Here is an 18698-nt window from a genome sequence, read left to right as displayed (position 1 = left end):
AGGATTCAGAAGAGACAGGCACGTTTGGAGGCAGGAGAGAAATAGTCAGTAGAAAGAGATTGAGAAGAGACGGTGAGGGGCCAATCTGCTGGGGTATGTTGGGCATCTCTTCCTGTGAGGGAGGTGGGGAAAAGGAGATGAAAGGGCAGGAGGCATCTGGCTGATGGGAGAGGAGGAGGGTATCTCCTAGCAAATGGCTTTGACTATTTTCTTTTTTTCTTTTAGTGAAATATGAGGCAAGGATTTTTAGCTGAGATGGTGTGAGAATGGGATCCGTGGGGGGATGAAAAGCTCTCCCTCAGGGTGAGTGGGAAAGTGAGTCCATCAGGGAGGGGCACGATTTCCTTGCCATCATGAAGACCCAAATGAGATTGTGACAGAAATTTGCAGTGGACCCAGGTTGAATTTTCACAATTTTCTCCATTCAAGTCAGCAATGTATGAGTAGGAACGAGGGCAGGGGACAGCACGAGTGACCCAAGGCAGAGGCAAAATCTCTGAGAGGAGAAAGTGGGATCTTGAGAGGGCAGCGTGGAATTAACTGATTCAACAAGGTGTCAAGATAGGGAAGGTCAGAGTGTGCCAGACAGGTGCAATGGCCCTAGAGAGAACTGAGGGCTCCAGGGATGAGCAGACGAGCAGGTTCTATGCTTTGGGGAGCAGGGAGAGGTGGGATGACAACAGATTGTGCTCCGATGGGGAAATTCCAGAACTGTGCAGAGTGCAGAGATGCCTTTGTGGGGGACAGTGGCAAGATCAAGAATAGGAACATCCCGGCTCAGGACGGAAGGGCAGAGCTTGGGCAATAACAGAGACGGGGTGGGGAAAGGAGGTGATGGACGATCCAAAATGGCAGAGCTGGGAAGTTGGAATGTCTGAGAAGTCAAGAGGATGATGATCCCCTTTCTATGGGGGCAGGAGTTGGAGAGCCTGAGGCTGGCCCTATGCTCAGACAGAAGTTAGCTGGGCTTGGGCGGCCGATATCATGTTTGAGACTCACAGAGACCCTGGCTGAGTTTGGCAGGCTGGCCGGTGCTGCCTATGGCATGACTGAGAGAGCCCCATGGGACCTCGGAGGTCCTTCCTTGAACAGAGGAAGAAACGGAGGCGCGAAGAAATTAGATGTCTGAGGTGGGGTTTAAAGCCGAGTCTTTCTGAAACCAAGGCTGGTGCCATCCCTTCTCCTTGTTGGCCTCAGTTGCTTCATCTGTCAAGATGAGAAGGAAATGACCAACCCCGCCAGGACCTGTGCCAAGAAGCCCTCCAATGGGGTCAGGAAGGGCCAGACACAGCTGGAAATGACTAACAATCAAGTGCCTTCATGCACTAAGACCACCTTTTTAAGTTCAAAGGATGCATGTTTCCACGTCAGACATCTCCAGACATCCCCAAAGACCAGGAGACCTTTCCTCTGAGGCATCACCGGGCACAATCCGGAGGAGGAGGCCTGGGCCCTTCTCAATGCCTCCTTTCTGCGCTGCCACTGGCCTGACGGGAAGCCTGGAGGGATGGAAGGAGGAGGGGGCTCAGGAGGGGTCTGACTTGCTTCTTCTCCACTAGAGGTCATCCCTGAAGCAGGCTGAGCTCTGCTGCTGCCTGGGCTGGGTGTGCTGGACGGATCATGGGGGGGGGGGGGGAGTTCGTTTATTTTTTATGTTTACAAATGAAAGATCTGGGGCGTCCCTGCATGAAGAGCCTCGCTGGGGCCCTTCCCCAACAGGCGCTCCTGTGGTCTCCGAGGCGCATCTCAGCAAGTCTTGCAACCTCTCAAACTCTCTCATCGTCATTCCATGCGCTGCAGCGGCGCTCCGTGGTCGGGATTTACCTTCTGCCTTAACACAAAAAGGAAGCCCTGAGAAGGCGTTTGGCTCACTAGATGGGCTGGGATGCTGGGAAGAGGATGGGGAAAGGAGCAGGGAGGGAGGGCAGGAGCCCCCTCGTGGGAGAAGGCTAGAGGAGGAAGACTGCAGCCAACGTGCGCCCAGAGAAGAGCTAGAAAACACTTGCATCCCTTCAGCACCGCCAGGAGGCCAGGTCCCCGCCGGGCTGCCTCAGGGAAAGGCCCAGGATGGAAGGGCAGAGCTTGGGCAATGGCACGAGCCAAGGACAGCCCTGGGACGCACTGGTCAGGCCGCAGACTTTGAGCCCCCAGCCTGGGGCGGGGGGGCGTTCTCTAGGGCTCCTAAGTCTCGGCCGGGCCCCACACTGACCAAGGGTGGCCGAGCGAGGACCCGGAGGCAGAGCGGGTGCCCCCCGAAGGAGAGGAACGGCCCGAAGAGAGGCCAGTGGCAAGGAAAGGGCGGCCTCTCCAGGAGCTCGTGTTTTATTAAATGAGTGTTTACAAAAATAAACCCTATTACTCGTTACGCATCTCCAAAAGGTCCGACTTCAGCGAAGGCCGGCAGCACACCGTGTTACACAAAGAGTGAAGCTCAGAAAAAGAATCCATCGGAAACCCTCTGAAGCCGGCTGAGGCGTTCTGAGCGCGACACGGGAAGGGAGCGAAGGGGAGGGAGCGGCCGGCGCCGTGCCGGGGTTCTGGAAGCACCACCTGATCGGGGACGAGCATCCCCGGCCTGGCCCACATGATCGGGGAGGTCGTGGCAGAAGCAGCGGTTCTTTCAGGACGAGGGAGCGAGCGCTCGGCGAGCCCCGGGAGCCGCTGGCGTCTCCCGAATTGCACCAAAAGGACGTGGAAGCACTTGGTTTGGTCTCGGAGGCACCGGACAAGAGGCGGGAGACGCTCACATGTCCGAGTCGGCGTACATGCCGTTGATGAGATAGTCCACCTGCGTGTAGTCCTTCTTCCGGTAGCTCTCGTAGGCCTGCACGGCCAGCAGCACCAGCACGCTGAGGAAGAAGATGGTGCCCACCACAAGCACGGCCAGCAGCAGGTTCTGGTTGACCAGGTACTGGCTCAGGGGGGACGTGGCGATCCGCACGTACTGGCTCTCCGTGCCCGGCGGCGCCGAGGCTTGGGGCACGGTGGGGGAGCTCCTGCTCGGGCCGGGGGGCGCCGCTGGACTCGGGGGCATTGTGGGGGGGAGACCCCTCTCGGGCTCCGAGGTGGGGGGTGCCGCCGTGGCTTTGGGGGCTGTCGCCCGGGGAGGGGTGGCCGCTGGCTCTGGGGGGGCGCCCGGGGAGGCGCTCATGAATGTTCCTGCCAAGGGGAGGAGAGGTGTGGGGGGGGCGGGCGTCGGGGTTTCTGGCCTCGGCGGCGCGTCCGTGGATCCATCCCGCGCTGGTGTCTGCCGGCCGGCCGTCGGACTGACCCCAGAGCGTGTGGGCAGAGGCGCCGGGCTGCTGACCACCATTGGTCCGGTGACGGTCACTTCTGCGGAGGCGCCACTTGCATTCTGACGGCCACTTGTTTGGCTGTGTGTCGTGGGCAGGGCAGTGGCGGCTTCCACCCTTGGGACCGACGGCGTCATCTCTGCCGCCGCCAGGGAGGTCTTTTCGGTGGTTCCCTGAACCTGGGGCGTGGGGGGTGCCGAGGCCGTGCCCGTCGGAGCCGCCTGGACAAGACCCAGAGTGGCCCCTGGAGAGGAGTGGCTGGAGGCGGCAGAAATGGTCCCCTGGCTGGCACCACTCGCACTCACAGCCGTGGTTCCGGTTTCCGGGGGGTTGCCACTAGTTACCACAAAGAGAGGCGTTGTCGGGGAGGACTCGGCGGCCATGCTGACATTCTGGCTGGGGGGGGAGCCGGTGGGGACCCCTTTGGGGGGGGAGCCAGCGGGGGCTTCTTCGGGGGGGGAGCTGGAGGCTTCTTTGGGGGGGGAGCTGGCGGGGGCTTCTTCGGGGGGGCTTGGCACAGATCTTCTCTTGGCCAAGCTGTTCCGCCTCACACGAAGTAATGCAGGTTCTTAAAAAAGAAAAGGAAGTCAGGAAAGAGTCAGTTCTTGGCGAGCCGCAGTGGCCCCTCCTCAGACCAATGACCCCCCTGGCTGCAGGCCCACCCCCGGGGGCTGTCTGTGAAGCCCCCCACAGCCGGGCTCTGGGCTGGGCGACACAGAGAGGTGGATTCTGGTCCCTGCCCTCAAGGGCTTCCCATCCAGCACTCCGCAGGCTCAGTGGATGCCGTGAGGGCCTGGGAATCAGGAGACCCGGGTTCAAAACCTCCCTTCGGGGGTCACCTAAGCTGTCCAGGCCTCGGGGTCCTTCTCTGTGAAACGGGGAAGAGAATAGCCTCCCCCAAGCCCACCGCAGCCTGGAATGAGCCAGTGAGCCCTCGGGCCCTCTGACGAGTATAAGGAGTCTTGGGTTCGGATCCTGACACCCAGCGAGCTTCCCCTGCATCCCTCCAGCCTCTGCTCGCCCCACTCTCCCGAGGCGCCGGTACCTGGGAGGAGCTCCTGGACGCCCCGAGGTCCGGCGTGCTGGCACCCAGCGATCCGCGGGCAGGCTAGGACGACGCACCGGCTCGGCTCCATCGGGGACCAACTGCAGAAAAGGCGACCTGTGGGAGACGGAGAGCCGGGCCGGGCCGGGGCTGCAGGGAGCAGGTGGCCGCCGGATCCCCCCGGAGGGGTCGGGGCTGGGGCTGCTCCCAACTGCGTCTTCTCTGAGCCCAAATCGGGGTGTCCCAGACGCGTGTCCCCCCATAAAGCTAGGAAAGGCGCCTCGGATAAAGGACAAGCGGGGAGGCCCGGAGAGCCTGGAACCCGCCCAGGGCCGCGGCTGCAGGGAGGCTGACCGTCATGGCAAACCGTGATGCCCCAGAAGGGCGACGGCTCAACTGGCGCAAGCAGCCTGGCACCCCCGAGAGGCAGGGCGGGGCAGACCCATCAGAATCGGGCTGGGCTGGTTCTGGGTTCAGCTCGGTGCCGAGGGAGGGGAAAGGGGCCCAGGAAGCCCTCACGGGGGAGGGGGGGGGGCTCTTCATCATGGCAGCCCTCCTCGGCCTCCGCTCTCTGCCTCCCCCCGCCCCAGACCCCTCATTTCCCACCCCACTGCCCCCCCAGGCCTCTGCGAGCGGCTCCTTTACCAGCCTGGCCGCAGCCTCTTTTGGGGCCTAATCTTCCTCCATTAGACCGCAAGCTCCTGGAGGCCTTTGAACCCCTGGCACATCGCACACAGCCGGTGCTTAATACATGCTTCCTGACTACCGAAAGAGAGGGGAAGATGGGAAATGGACCGAAGCCTTTTCTTCATAACCTCCCAGGGGTGAAGCGGAACTGTGAGCCCATTTTTTACAGGAGCAAACTGAGGCTCGGAGCTGGGAGTGACTGGGAGAGAGCGGGCACATCCGGAATGGGGCCTGAACCCAGGTCCCTGACCCCTGGGCCTCCCCGCCTCACTTCCTGCTGCTCCTGGCCTGGAGGGAGTCTACCCGAGGGAGGGCGTGAGCTCACCTGAGGCAGCCGGGTCTCTGCACGCTTGTCTACACTGCTCCTGGTTCCGGACTGTGATCACCCGGTACACCCGGGCCCGGCTCTCCCCCAAGGAGGGCGTCTGCTTCTCGGCCACGGATGAGGAAGAGAGGAAGAGGAGGACGAGGGCCGCCCACATCTTGAGGGAGCTCCGAACCGGATGGGACGGCCAGTCTCCAAAGGCCCGGCTCCCAGCTTGTGCTCAGAGGCCAGGCGGCATCTGCAAATGACAGGGCACACGCGTCAGCCTCGCGGCGGGCACACTCCATGCCCAGGGACCCAAAGGCCGGGCCGTGGTCCGGCCCAGGAGGTTGCGGCCCACTTGGGAGTCCAAGGAGGCCTGCTGGTGCGCAGAGGCGAGAGAGGGCTGGACTTGGAGTCAGGAAGAGCCAAGTTCAATTCCTGACCCAGATTCTGCCTCACTGGGTGACCTGGGAGGTCTGAGCCTCCGTTTTCTCATCTGTAAAATGGGTGTAAGAGTACCCATCTGTAAAGGTCATGCAATTTAACGTAGAGAAAGCGCTTAGCAAACCTTAAAGCCCTACCTTGGGGAGAGCAATTCTCAGAACACCTACGAGGGGTCGAGGGATAATCCCAAAGGCTGAGCACATTCAAGCCAGGGGAGCTGGTGGTTCCAGGCGATGGCCAAGCCCCTTCACCAGTGGATGGTCCTTAAGCATTAACAAAGATCAGCAGGAAGCACTTGGGGTCAGTCTGCCCCAGGAGGCTTCTTGGCCATGTCCTCCTCCAGCTCATTTTACAGAAGAGGAAACTGAGGCAGAGTGAAGTGACTTGTCCAGGGTCACCCAGCCAGTAAGCCAGTATTTAGAATTTGTATTTAGGAAGACAAATCTTCCGGACACAGGTGCTAAGTGCCATCCATGGGGCCCTCTAGCGACTCTCCTCCCTTTTCTATTCTAGTAAATTTTTTAAAATTAAACGTGGGACCCCAAAGAGATAATAAGGAAAAAGACCTGTACAAGAACGTTCACAGCTGTGCTCTTCATGGTGGCGAAAAACTGGAAAATGAGGGGATGCCCTTCGATTGGGGAATGGCTAAACACATTGTGGTGTCTGTTGGTGACAGAATACTCTTGTGCTCAGAGGAACAATAAAGTGGAGGGACTCCATGTGAACTGGGACGACCTCCAGGAAGTGATGCAGAGTGAAAGGAGCAGAACCAGGAGAACATTGTACACAGAGATGGATACATTGTGGCACAATTGAATGTAATGAACTTCTCCATTAGTGTCAATGCAACGTCCCTGAACAATCTGCAGGGATCTAAAAAACACTATCCACAAGCAGAGGATAAACTGTGGGAGTAAACACACCGAGGAAAAGCAACTGCTTGACTACAGGGGTTGAGGGGAAATGACTGAGGAGAGACTCTAAATGAACACTCTAATGCAAACACCAACAACATGGAAATGGGTTTGAATCAAGAACAAATGGGATACCCAGTGGAATTGCGTGGGCTATGGGAGGGGGGAGGGGAGGAAAAGAAAATGATCTTTGTCTCCAAGGAATAATGTGTGAAAATGACCAAATAAAATGATGTTCAAAAAAAAATTCAAAGTGGAACCACTTTGGACGAGGCTGTTCTGACGGGCTGATCAGCAGCCCCCCTCCCTCCCTGGGTCAGCGAGTGTCTCCTATAGGTTATGCCCACTTTTGTGCCACCCACCCACATACAGCGAGAGGCTATGGAGGCTCCCGGGGCTGCCTCGGTGCCAGCGATCCCCGCCTGGCGCTGCTGTCAGGGGCTCCCCTCCTGTACCCACCGAGTTCAGCCAGGGGGGGGGGGCATCCCTCTTTGGTAGCCCTAATCGCCTTCCATCCCAGGCTCGGATAACTGTGGAATGAACGAATAGAGCTGCCCTCGAGGTGCAGAGGAGGGATGGTAAGGCCAAGGCTTAGCCAACCCCCTACCCAGGAAGCCTGGCAGGAGGGGCGGAAGAGGACATCCTACTAAAAACATCCCAAAGCTGCTGCCTTGACTCAAAAAAACAAATTTGCCTTTAAAAGTCTCTCCTTGCTCTCCCCCCATAAAGGGGGGCTCCTGCTTGACTGGGGGTGACTCCACAAGCCTCGATGGCCTCTTGGCACCCCGGTTTCCTTCCTTGGACCTGAGGCCCTTCCTCATCCCCCTGAAAGGACCACCTACTCAATGTTGTCTGCAGGCGCCCCGCTGTCTCTCCTGGGATCTGAAGGGGCCCTTCTGGCTCGGTCTTGGGAACAAAGGTGGGATGGCGCTGTGGGTGGCTCAGGTGTGGGGAGGGACAAGGTGGTGGGTGTGTGCGAGCCTCCTGAAGGCTGGCCTCAGTGAACATCGGCACTGAGGCCGGAAGGGGAAGAGCCTGGAAAGCCGGTGGTGGACTTTGGCCTCGACCAGAGCTTATCAGTTGGCCCCTCTTAGGTTCCTGGATGCTGATCTGCTCCGTCACCTTCCACTTCCCTCCCTGAGGCCGATCACAACAGGGAAGAGGAGGAGGGAGGAGGGAGGAGGGCCGGCTCTACAGACGGCTCCCCTTCCCCCTTGTCAAGGACCCCTCGAGCAGGTGTAGAACAGAACAAAAACCATGCCCAGCCCCCCACACAGCTGATTTCGGTTTACCAGACTTCCCGGGAGAGGCCTGGAGGGAGCAGAGGCGGGGTGGGAAGTGGTCAGAGCCCACCTCAAGGCCCATCTCGGCCTCCGTCCTGCCTGGGTCAGAGGTGTCGACTCTGAGGCCACTTCCAGCGGCTCTGCAAACCCCCCAGTGCTTGGGGCCCGCTTCAGTGGGAATTGGGAACGTCCAACAAGACCAGTGACAGTGGGACCCCAGAGCTGGCGCCGGTGGCTTTCCAAGAGCTGGGCCTTCTCCAGGCCTCTGCTCGGCAGCGGTGGGGGGAGGGCTTCCTGTCCAAGAGTTCCACAGACAGATGAAGTCCCGGGTCTAGAGGGAGGTCCTGACTTCTGGGGTGACCCAAGAGCGGCCGGCCCTGCCCGCTGAGCTCAGACCCATCCGGCTGGAGCTGTCCAACAGGTAGCTGGGCACGTGGGACGGGTTCAGCAGAAACACAGCCGATACCCAGACCTGTTCTGGATCTGACCTTAGAAGCTTCCTGGCTGGGTGACCCTGGGCAAGTCACTTGACTCCCACTGTCTAGGCCTTCTTGTTCTTCTGCCTTGGACCCAGCGTACGGTACCAATTCAATACAATAAAACCCGCCCTGTGTCTACTCCAGTCCGGAGACTCCCCTTCCCCAGGGTCCGCAGCTCCCTAGCTCGGCATTAGGACAAAGTTACGGGGTGGGGAGGCTCCTTGTGAAGGACTTCTGGAGTCTGACTGAGAGAGCTAACGGGGGGAAGACGGACGGACCTCTGGTGATCTCTGAGCCCCAGAAGGGTGAGGATGAGCGCCGGTAGGGCAGAGCCTAAAACGGAGCTGTGGGAAGTATAGACACGGACTCTGGGGTGCCATTCGAGAAGAATGCCTTATTGTGTACACACGCTTTTTTCCTATGCAAAGCCTCGCACACAGTAGGTGCTCTTGCACACAGTAGGTGTTCAGTGTTTCTCTGATGGCTTGCACTGAACACAGAGTTTGGGGACCAACCAGCAAGGAAGGCAGAGCTGTAACTGCCCTCTTGTAATCCATCTTAATCTCTTTTTCTCCATCTCATCCCCAACCGGGAGGGCAAACAGCAGAAGGGAATTCCCCAGTAGCAGCAGCAGCTGCAAACAGCAGGGGTGTAACCAGGGAGTGAAAGCAAAGGGCTCTGGCCATAGCAGACTTGTTGGTGGAGGCTGCCACATCAGCAGCAGCTGCCCAAGAGCCACAGGGCCAGCCTGAAGGAGTCTGAACTTGGGCAGGAGGGGGGGGGAAGCACTCACAGCGGCTGCCTCCAAGTCCTTCAAGATGTGGCGCAGCGATTGCTAGGGGGGCCTTTGATGAAGCCCAAGAGCTGGTGTTACAGGCCACCCAGCAGTTCTTTGGGCATCGTGCCAACAGTTGGTGCTTCTCTGGCCTGGGCACTCGGGGGCTACCCAGATCACAGAAAAGAAACAAGAGTGGAGGAAGGAAGTTCAAATCCAATGACACGTATGGACCTTAGAGACTTCCTAGCTGTGTGACCCTGGGCAAGTCACCCTACCCCCCTGCCTGCCCTTACTGCTCTCCTGCCTTCAGAAAGTGAGCATTTCTCATTCTTTAAAAGAACTGAAGAAAGACTGGGGCAGAGGGAGGTCCAAACAGGTCAAGAGTGTAGAGGGGGCAAAAATGGGATCCAGAGAAGAAGCAGGTGGAGGAGGGGCTCTGAACATATGGAAGGAAGGAACAGATCTGAGACTTTCCATTTAGAGGAGAGCTTCTGGAAAAAACAACTGCCTGTCATCTAAGAAAAAGCCACGTGGATGCACAGGGCCCTTGAGGCAGAGATGGCTGAAAGGAGGAAAGAGGAAGTTTGGGACTAGTCGCTCCCGTTCTCCGAACTGATGCTTTACAAAAGAGAAGTCCTTCGACTTCCCTGACTCCTACCTAGGACATGAGGGAGAACCTCCCAAGGACTTGTCACCTTGTCAAAGCTCGCTCCTGGAAGGGATCAAGGATGTGCCAAGGGTTCAGAAGTCTCAGCAAGAAAGCGAAGCTCTTAGAGCTGCCCACGGGCCGTCAAGTTAACTAGAAGAAGCCACCAGGAGGGTGAGAGGCCTCGAGCTCTGGCACACTCTAGAAAATTACCAGAGAGCAAGAGAATTGTTTTCTTTTTCAAAGGGTTATCATAGCTGCCTTTAAATGCTTAATAGACTGTCTAGGGGTTGTTAAAGGCCTTTCTGTTAGCCTCAGGGGACAGCCCAGGAGTAATGGGTAAAAGGTGCCAAGAGGAAAATGAGAGGGTGTCGGGAAAAATTCCAAAGTAGCCAAAGCTGTCCAGAGAAGAGGGAGGTTCCTCCTGCTTGGAGGTCTACAAGCAAAGGACAATCAGGCCATCTAGGATAGACTGTGAACTCTTCAGTCTGGTGTATCACATGCTTTCTTTTTGCTGCAGCCTGCCTAGGCAGCTTTCTCTCACACAGTTCCATTTTAAACTCACTGGACCTAGGGCTAGAAGGCACTTCAGAGGTCTTCTGGTCCAATCCCTTCATAATACAGATGAAGAAACTGAGGCCCAGGGAAGAGAAGGGCCAAGACTGACATCACACAGATAGGAAGCACCGGAGTTGGGATGTCAGTACCACGATTCTACTGTACCCTGCTGCCTTCACCCTCTAGTTTTTGGCTTTCCCTTAACTTGGCAGCATCCTGAGCCTTAAAGGTCCAGGACCCAAGCCTGGGAAGGTGGAGATCAGTACAGTAACTTCTGACCCAGGACAAGACCAAACAGGGCCAACCACTACACTCAGAAAAGCAGCAGAGAGTAGAGTCTCACTCTGTCACAAAGATGCAATTCAGACACTAAAGCTGGAGTGATTCATGACCAAAGAAGACAGAGATGAATATAAAAAATTGTGTTTATAAACCTAGAAATGTTAAAAAAAAAAACCTACAGGAGAAAAACTTTGTTATGGCTGCAAGTGGACTCAAAGATAAGTGGATTTTCCATGAAGCAGTAGGTAAAAAATGAACAAGCTTTGGAGGAAAGAACTGGAAGAAGAATAGTTTGAGAGCTAAAACTCTAAATCTTACTTGAGTAACAGTGGCAAAACTCAAAGCTTGGAGGGAGAAAAATGAAAATAAAATGCAATTTTCTACTATCAAAAAACAGTTCTAAGAGATCATTTAAGAATCATGGATTGACCTCACACCTAGCAGATTGGCTAACATAACAGCTATGGAAAGCAGTGAATGCTGGAGGGGATGTGGCAAAGTAGGGGCACTAATTCATTGCTGGTGGAGTTGTTAATTGATCCAAACATTCTGGAGGGCAATTTGGAACTATGCCCAAAACTTATGTGATAAAAGACTGTCTGCCCTTTGATCCAGCCATAGCACTGCTGGGTTTGTACCCCAAAGAGATAATGGACAAAAAGACTTGTACAAGAATATTCATAGCTACTCTCTTTGTGGTGGCCAAAAACTAGAAAACGAGGGGATGCCCATCAATTGAGGGATGGCTGAACATATTGTGGTGATGGAATACTATTGTGCTAAAAGGAATAATAAAGTGAAGAAATTCCATGGAGACTAGAACAACCTCCAAGAAGTGATGCAGAGCGAAAGGAGCAGAACCAGGAAATCATTGTACACAGAGACTGATACACTGTGGTACAATCGAAGGTGATGGACTTCTCCATTAGTGGCAATGCAGTGATCCTGAACAATCTGCAGGGATCTAAAAAACACTATCCACAAACAGAAGATAAACTGTGGGAGTAAAAACACCGAGGAAAAGCAACTGCTTGACTACAGGGGTGGAGGGGATATGACTGAGGAGAGACTCTAAATGAACACTCTAATGCAAATACCAACAACATGGAAATGGGTTCGAGTCAAGAACACATGTGATAACCAGTGGAATCATGCGTTGGCTATGGGAGAGGGAAGGGTGGGGTGGGGGGGAGGAAAAGAAAATGATCTTTGTTTCCAATGAATAATGTTTGGAAATGACCAAATATAAATTTTAAAAAGAAAAAAGAAAATAAAAGAATCATGGATTGAGAGTCAGGTCTAGAGATGGGAGGTCCTAGGTTCAAATCTGGCCTCAGATACTTCTTAGCTGTGTGACCCTGGGCAAGTCACTTAACTCCCCCTCATTGCCTAGCCCTTACTATTCTTCTGCCTTAGAACCAATATACAGTATTGATTCTAAGATGCAAGGTAAGGGTTAAAGAAAATAAAAATCATGGGATTCCCTGAAAACTATGATTAAACACTATCAAGAAATCATCAATGAAACCTGATCAGATCTGTTCGCAGACTAGAGGGCAAAGTGAAGTTAGAAAGAAGCTACCTATCACTTCCTGAAAGAAATCCCAACAGGAAAAGTTCCAAGAATGTCATAGCCAAAATCTAGAACTAACTACTCACTTATGAATCAAGGAAAAAAAAATTTTGCAAGCAGCCAGGAAGGAAGAAAGGATCATAAAGTTCACATGAAACCCAGTAGCTTTTATGACAAATGAGAGTTCTTGGAATTTAGTATTCCAAAAGGCAAAAGATATAGGCTTACAACCAAGAAAAACTTATCCCGCAAAACTGAGCATATATGATCTTACAGGAAAAAAAAAGTTGGAACCTTTCATGGAACTCTCAAGAATCTGGAATGGAAAGACCAGAGCTGACTGGGAACTATGAAATACAAACACAAGAATCCACAGTAACCAAGAAAGGTCAATTGATTTGAGTCCTGGGAAGGGCTGTATGATGATGGAGTGCTAACATTCTAAGAGCAGGAGAAAAAAACAAGTGTTCCTATAGGAACAGTAAGGTCTTCAAGGGATATGGAGGGGTTAAATAAGATACATACGACCTGAGAATGGCTTGGTTCTGTCCTGAGAGTTTGTGGAAGAGAAAGAAAAGGGTAAAGGGATGATGGGGAGGAACTCGCTATTTCTTCATAATTGGGGCATGTGAGGAGATACAAACATAGAAGGGGTGGGAGAAGCCATGATGAGTCTCACTCTTATCTGAGATGCCAAAGGAGGGTTGAACACAGAACAGGATTTGGTAAAGAAAAAACCACACCCAACAGATAGGGATAGGGATGGGGGAGTGAAGAGGGAAGATGATCTAAAGGCCAGAAGATTAGGGCACAAAACATTCTGACTTTGAAAGGAAGATTAAAAGGGGAAAAGTAACAAGCCACTGAGGGAGTGCCATCAACTGGGGTGGGCCATGTCACCAAGGTTGTCTATGAATATAATGGCATATTAATGCCCATAAGAACTGATGATTTCAGAGTTCTGGGAAATGTATATGGACAAGCAGTGAAGTGAGCAGACCCGGGAGAACAGCGGAGAGGATACTAGAGAAAACTCTGAAGGACTAAGGACTTCTTGTGCTTTGAGCAACTCTGTTCCAGGGGCTAATGTTGAAAGGTGGTACTCACTTCCTAACACAGAAAGATGGACTCACACAGTACAGTCAGACGTTTCTACACATGGCCCCTTGGGTGGATCCATTTTTCTTACTATTCTTATTGGACAAGAATATACTTTCTCTAGATTTTTAATTGGAGGAGGGGGTCCCATTGGGTTAGAAATAGTATTGTGCCCAATCTTTTTCTTTAAACCTCATCTTCTGTCTTAGGATACTAAATATTGGTCAGTTCCCATGCAGAAGATTTGCAAGGGCCATGGGGGTTATGACTTGTCGAGGCTACATTTGAACCCAGGACTTCCTCTCTCCAGCCCTGGCTCACCAGCCAGTCACCTAGCTGCCCCACCCAATGATTTTTTAAGCATGGAAGAATTTCTCTAAATGCAAAGAACAGCAGAAAGCCCAGATAAGCTGAATAGCTGACAGAAAGATGTGTACATTTTTTTAAAGCAACTGGTATGAAATGGAGATTCACTGTTTCCCATCCAATCTGTGGTTCTGTTATGTGGAAACAACTCTAGAGCTTGGTGTTTCTTTTCAGAATTTTAAAGAATAAATGTGTAAAGACTAAACCAACCCAACTAGGCCTGCTACTGCCCATGTCCATGCAACTGCCTGGGCTGTGTCCTCCACTGGGATTTGGACTGAAGGCCTGAGTTGGCACCACCTCCTGGTAACCCTTCCTGATTCCTCTGGTTGTTGGTACTCTTCTCTACCCTCAGGTAGAAATGGAAGCTCCTTGAGGGCAGGGACTGGTTTCACTGTCTCTGTATTCCCAGTGCCTACTATGTAATAAATGCCCACATCTTCCATTGGTACAATGGGTTGGGGCTGGACCTCATCCTGCACTAGAGAGGAATGCAGTATGCTAAAAATAAAAGGTGGCTCAATAGATTGAGAGCCAGGCCTAGAGATAGGAGGTCCTGGGATCAAATTTGGCTTCAGATTTCCTAGCTGGGTGAACAAGTCACTCAATCCCTATTGCCTACCCCTTTCCCCTCTTCTGCCTTGAAATCAATACACGGTATTGATTCTAAGATGGAAAGTAAAAGTTTAAAAAAAAAATTAAAAGAAACTGCAACCAAGGAAGATGAGCAGATGCCAGTTATTTTAATACAACCTGAGATCTTCCTGCAGAGCAAAAGGAGCTGAGCAGCATAGCAGCTCATTCTGAGGCTCTAGAAAAGAGTAAGTTCCTCAGGACTCGGGGTGCAAATTCAGCTTTAGGGACTGGCACCTCTTAGGACAGTCTGGGAAAATAGGTGCCAACTAACTGGCAGGCCAGGCTTTCCCATGACATCATCTCTGCAGGTGATCCAGCCCTTGAAAGGCCACAGAGGCCCAGTGGGTGATGAGTTGGAGGAAGGGGCAACTGATCTGGAGAACCAGAGATCCTGGTATGGAGCCTTTGGCTTCCTATGATCCAATTCCACAGGGAAATGTAGCTAAGTGGGGCCTGGGGATCTGGGATAAGGAACAGTTCTCAGCCCAGAATCAAATGACCTTACTGGGGTGTTTTATTTCTGAATTTGTCCAGGAGGCTCAGGGCCTTGGGTTGGGGCTGAGTGATCAGGCCAAAGAGATACCTGTTCTGTATAAGGTCCAGTGTTGGGCAAGATGACTACAAAGAGAGGCCAGGCCCTGCCTCAAGGAGTTTACATGCTGGTGGGAGGGCCGGGACATTCCCACAAATAATAAAATATGAAGTAAAACTAGGGCACAAAGTCAGACATTTATCAGGTTTTTCTCTGTTCCAGGCATTATGCTAAGCCTAGGAATATGAAGGCAGCCTCTGCTCTTGAGGAGCTCACATTCTGATGGGGGAGATGATATAGAAGTAATTATATACCTTTATTTCCATAACAGAAGGGGAAAGTAATCCCAGAGGAGATGCAGGGAGAAGGGAGGCAGAGCCCAAGCAAGGCTTCCTACAGAGGCTGAGATTAGGCCAGGGAGGCCAGGAAGCAGACCCTAAAAGCACATTGAGTCAAGAGGAGAAACTGAAGATGAGGTCAGTGCAGCTGGCCTAGAAGAGAATCATGTGTACCAAGTTGTGTACGGCCTGAAAAGCCAAAGTAGAGGCTTCCTACTGGACATCACTGAATAGGAGGTGACAAGGGCAGACCTACACCCACTTCAAGAAAAGATTCAAATGGAGAGAGCCTAGAGACAGCCAAGGCCTGATGCAGGCAAGGAGCTCTAGAAATGTGTCCTGGGACAAAAAGCCCAGAAGTCACTGGGCATAGGGGAGCAAAGTCCAAAGTCTGGGGCTGGTGCTCCCTGAGAGCCAGGGCTGCATGGGGCATCACTTGGGCCACCCTTCCTCCTCATCTGACTTGATGAAGCAAACTTCAGGCCAGGGGGACTTCAAGAGCCCTTCCCATTCTGCCTTATGGCAGTTTCACTTTCAGTGTTCTAGGTTTAGTGCCTCAACACAAAGAGGGATTCCCAGAGGCCCTGGTTCTAGTGCTTTTGCCAAATGAAGCCTGAGCTCCTGGGCTCTCTGCCGGGCTCACCCTGACCCCCAGAGCCCTGGCATCACTCTCCACTCTGCTGCCCATCCAAGTAGCACCTGGGGCTCAACCTGTAGGACCCGGGGGAATGGGGGTGGTGGTGGATCAGGCACGGGCCACAGTTGGGGGAGGGAATTCTCTTGCCCCCCATTCCCTACTCCACCCTCCATCCAAGCAGCACCTGGGGCTCATTCTGCAGGACCCAGGGAAAGGGGGAGGGGGGGCTTCCCTCCTCCTCTCCCCCAGCCTCTTGCTGAGTTTCTCGAAGTGCGGGTCGGGCTACCCTATCATCCACCCGGGCTTGTCCCATGTGGCAGCACCCGCCAGGGCTGCACTACTTCATTAAAGAGAGCAGAACCTCGAATGAGAATGTAAAGGATTTAACTTCAAACCCTGTCGATGACCATTCCCTGTGGGGCCATGAGTGATCTTGCCTCTTTCCGGGCCTCAGTTTCCCCATCTGTAAATGCGAGTGGAGGGAGCCCGCCTGGGTCTCAATTTGCCCGACTATCCCGTTAGGAAGGATTAGGTGTTCTCTAAGCAGCTTCCAGCTCACAGCAACTACACTCATGCCAGCCTAGGAGGCGAGACTTTGGCCAAGTCTCGCGAGAGAAGCCCGGAGGCCCCCCCCCCCGCCCGCCCGCGACCACCTCCCTCCCGTCGCCCCTGGCAACGGCCCCCCAAGCAACGGCCCCTAGCAACCGGCCCCGGCATCGGCGCGGCTCTTACCGGGCGCAGCCCCGGAGGGGAGGGGCCGCCGCCACCCGCAAGCCGCAGACGGTGCGGGGGGAAGCGGGCTCGGAGAGAAGCAGGCACAGAGGACAGGCCACGTGTGCCAGGCAGCCCCGGGCCTCGGCCTTGGCCTCGGCCCCAGCTCCGAGCCCGCCCCACCCACCCCGGAAATGAAGTCACCCAACCGGAAGCGGGGGCGCGCCCACCCCCGCCCCGCAGGGCGCCACGTCCCCGGAGGGAGGAGGGCCGGCCCGCCTGCCCCATCGCATTTCCGGAGGAGCGTCCGCGGAGGCCCGGGAGGCCCTAACCGCCCTCGCCACCCCATCCAGGGCCCGCACCGGAAGAGGGGGTGGGCGGGTCCCCGAGGCGCCGTTCTGCCACTTTCCGGGCCGCGTGACGCCACCGGAAGCTGGCGGAAGCGAACGGAGCCGCGCCGGAAGCGGGTGGGACAACCGGAAGTGCGTCTGCTCCGGCTAAGGAAAGCATCCCCCGATGTCTCTTTCAGCCGGAACCGGGGTCCCTGGGACGGGTTGGAGCAGAGGCAATGTCGTATAGCCGAGGAGGAAGCTGAGGCTCGGGGGGAACCTACAACGGTCTCTAGTCAAGAATCGAGGCGCTCAGTCCCGGGGCGGCCCCGGTATTAGAGAGGAGCCAGGGTCGGGGAAGCCGCGCTGCTGGGGGGTCTCTGGGACCGAGACTGCGTCTTAAATGCCCGGAAGGAAGAACGCGGTCATGAAGCTGGGGCTGGGCAGACCCAGCGTTGAGTGACTTTAAAGGAGTCCTTTCTCCCTCCCAGGCGCCGGGTAAATGCCGGAGGCCTTGGGTAAGTCACTCAACCATCCCACGATCTCTTCCCCTCTCCTCCGATGGTCAGAACAAGGCGGTGGGAGAAAATATTGACGGAGACCTAGGAGGGTGGTGGCTACGACGTCGTACAAACGAGCTGCCGGTCTATTGTGTGAAATAAAACCTGTTTTTGTCCAAATGACGCGGGTTGTCCTTTAAGTATGGGCAGTGAGGCAGCTCAGGAGATTGAGAACCTGGCCTAGAGACGGGAGGCCCTGAGTTCAAATATGGTCTCAGACACTTGTATGGCCCTAGGTAAGGCACTACCCCCATTGTCTAGCCTTTACTCCTCTTTCTGTTTTGGAACCAATAAGTAATATTGATTCTAAGATGGAAGATAAAGCTTTTTAGGGAAAGGTTTAAAAAAAACAAAAGGGCCTACTATGTGGGGCAGCAAGGTGGCCCAGGGGATTGAGAGCCAGGCCTGATGCCTGGAGATCCTAGCTTCAGATCTGGCCTCAGACACTTCCCAGCTGAGTGACTCTGGGCAAATCGTAAGACCCACTGCCTAGCATACCTCTCTTCTGCCTTGTAATCTATACACAGCATTGATTCTAAGACAGAAGGTAAAAGAGTTTTTTAAAATGTTATTAAACCAGGAGCAGCATCGGGCAAGGTCTCAGCCATGGAGGAGAATGACAGCTGGGTTCTGATTGGGATTACTCACCAAATTGGGTATAAAAATATTGAGCCCCCTGGGTGAGAAGATGGACCACAAGGCTGCCTAAAGAGGGGCAAACTCCTGGTTAGACATGGAGCATTCCCATACTGACTAACTAACTCTTGCTTCTAACCTGGAGAAGATGGGGAGGGACAGTCTGCAAAACAACAATGGGCAGAGGACACTTTCAGAGTAAGATCTTTATAACGGAATTTAATGGGAAAGAAGGAAAAAAGCAGGTTGGAACATACAGTCTTGCAGTGTGATCTTTAAAATCTAAAGTACTCTTCTCAAGAAATGGAGCAAAAATCCTAGGCAAGAGAATGAATGCAAGGAGCTTGGCAACAACAGAATAAAGATAGATACTTCAGGCTATAGCAGTAGAGGCTTAAGAGACAAGAATCACAGATACTGATGGGTATAAAACCTCTTAACTGCTACTTTCCTTTTCCCTCATGCAGTTCACACAGAGGACAAATCTGATGGACAGGGTCTTTAGGAATCTGAAATGCTAAATGTCACAAGTGAAACCCTTTTATTGTTTAAGGAAGAGTAAA

At 53.9% G+C, this 18698-nt stretch overlaps 1 protein-coding gene across 4 annotated transcripts; it reads right to left on the bottom strand.

The window, feature by feature from the left end:
• Window positions 1-2306: 2306 nt before the first annotated feature.
• Window positions 2307-18370, bottom strand: C6H11orf24 (chromosome 6 C11orf24 homolog). 4 transcript variants are annotated; one of them, XM_007505649.3, is made up of 4 exons: window positions 16632-18370; window positions 5351-5588; window positions 4339-4455; window positions 2307-3861 (listed from the first exon to the last, which is right to left on the bottom strand). In XM_007505649.3, the coding sequence occupies exons 2-4, from the start codon at window positions 5505-5507 to the stop codon at window positions 2744-2746; spliced, it is 1392 nt and encodes a 463-aa protein (XP_007505711.2). In that variant the 5' UTR covers window positions 5508-5588; window positions 16632-18370; the 3' UTR covers window positions 2307-2743. The 4 variants fall into 4 exon arrangements, with proteins under 4 accessions (XP_007505711.2, XP_007505712.2, XP_056657165.1 ...); XM_007505650.3 differs by having other exon boundaries at window positions 16973-18370; XM_056801187.1 differs by lacking the exon at window positions 16632-18370 and adding an exon at window positions 12818-16503.
• Window positions 18371-18698: the final 328 nt, after the last annotated feature.

Source organism: Monodelphis domestica, chromosome 6 (genome assembly GCF_027887165.1).
Source record: "Monodelphis domestica isolate mMonDom1 chromosome 6, mMonDom1.pri, whole genome shotgun sequence".
NCBI classification, from domain to species: domain Eukaryota; kingdom Metazoa; phylum Chordata; class Mammalia; order Didelphimorphia; family Didelphidae; genus Monodelphis; species Monodelphis domestica.
The sequence above is the reverse complement of the archived record's forward strand: the minus strand, read 5'-3'. Positions and strand labels throughout refer to the sequence as shown.

Coding starts and splice junctions, on each gene's coding strand:
- C6H11orf24 (XM_007505649.3), bottom strand. CDS start 5,507: ATGTGGGCGGCCCTCGTCCTCCTCTTCCTCTCTTCCTCATCCGTGGCC. Junction 4,456..5,350: donor CAGAGACCCGGCTGCCTCAG/GTGAGCTCACGC, acceptor CGTCTCCCACAG/GTCGCCTTTTCTGCAGTTGG. Junction 3,862..4,338: donor CGTCCAGGAGCTCCTCCCAG/GTACCGGCGCCT, acceptor TTCTTTTTTAAG/AACCTGCATTACTTCGTGTG.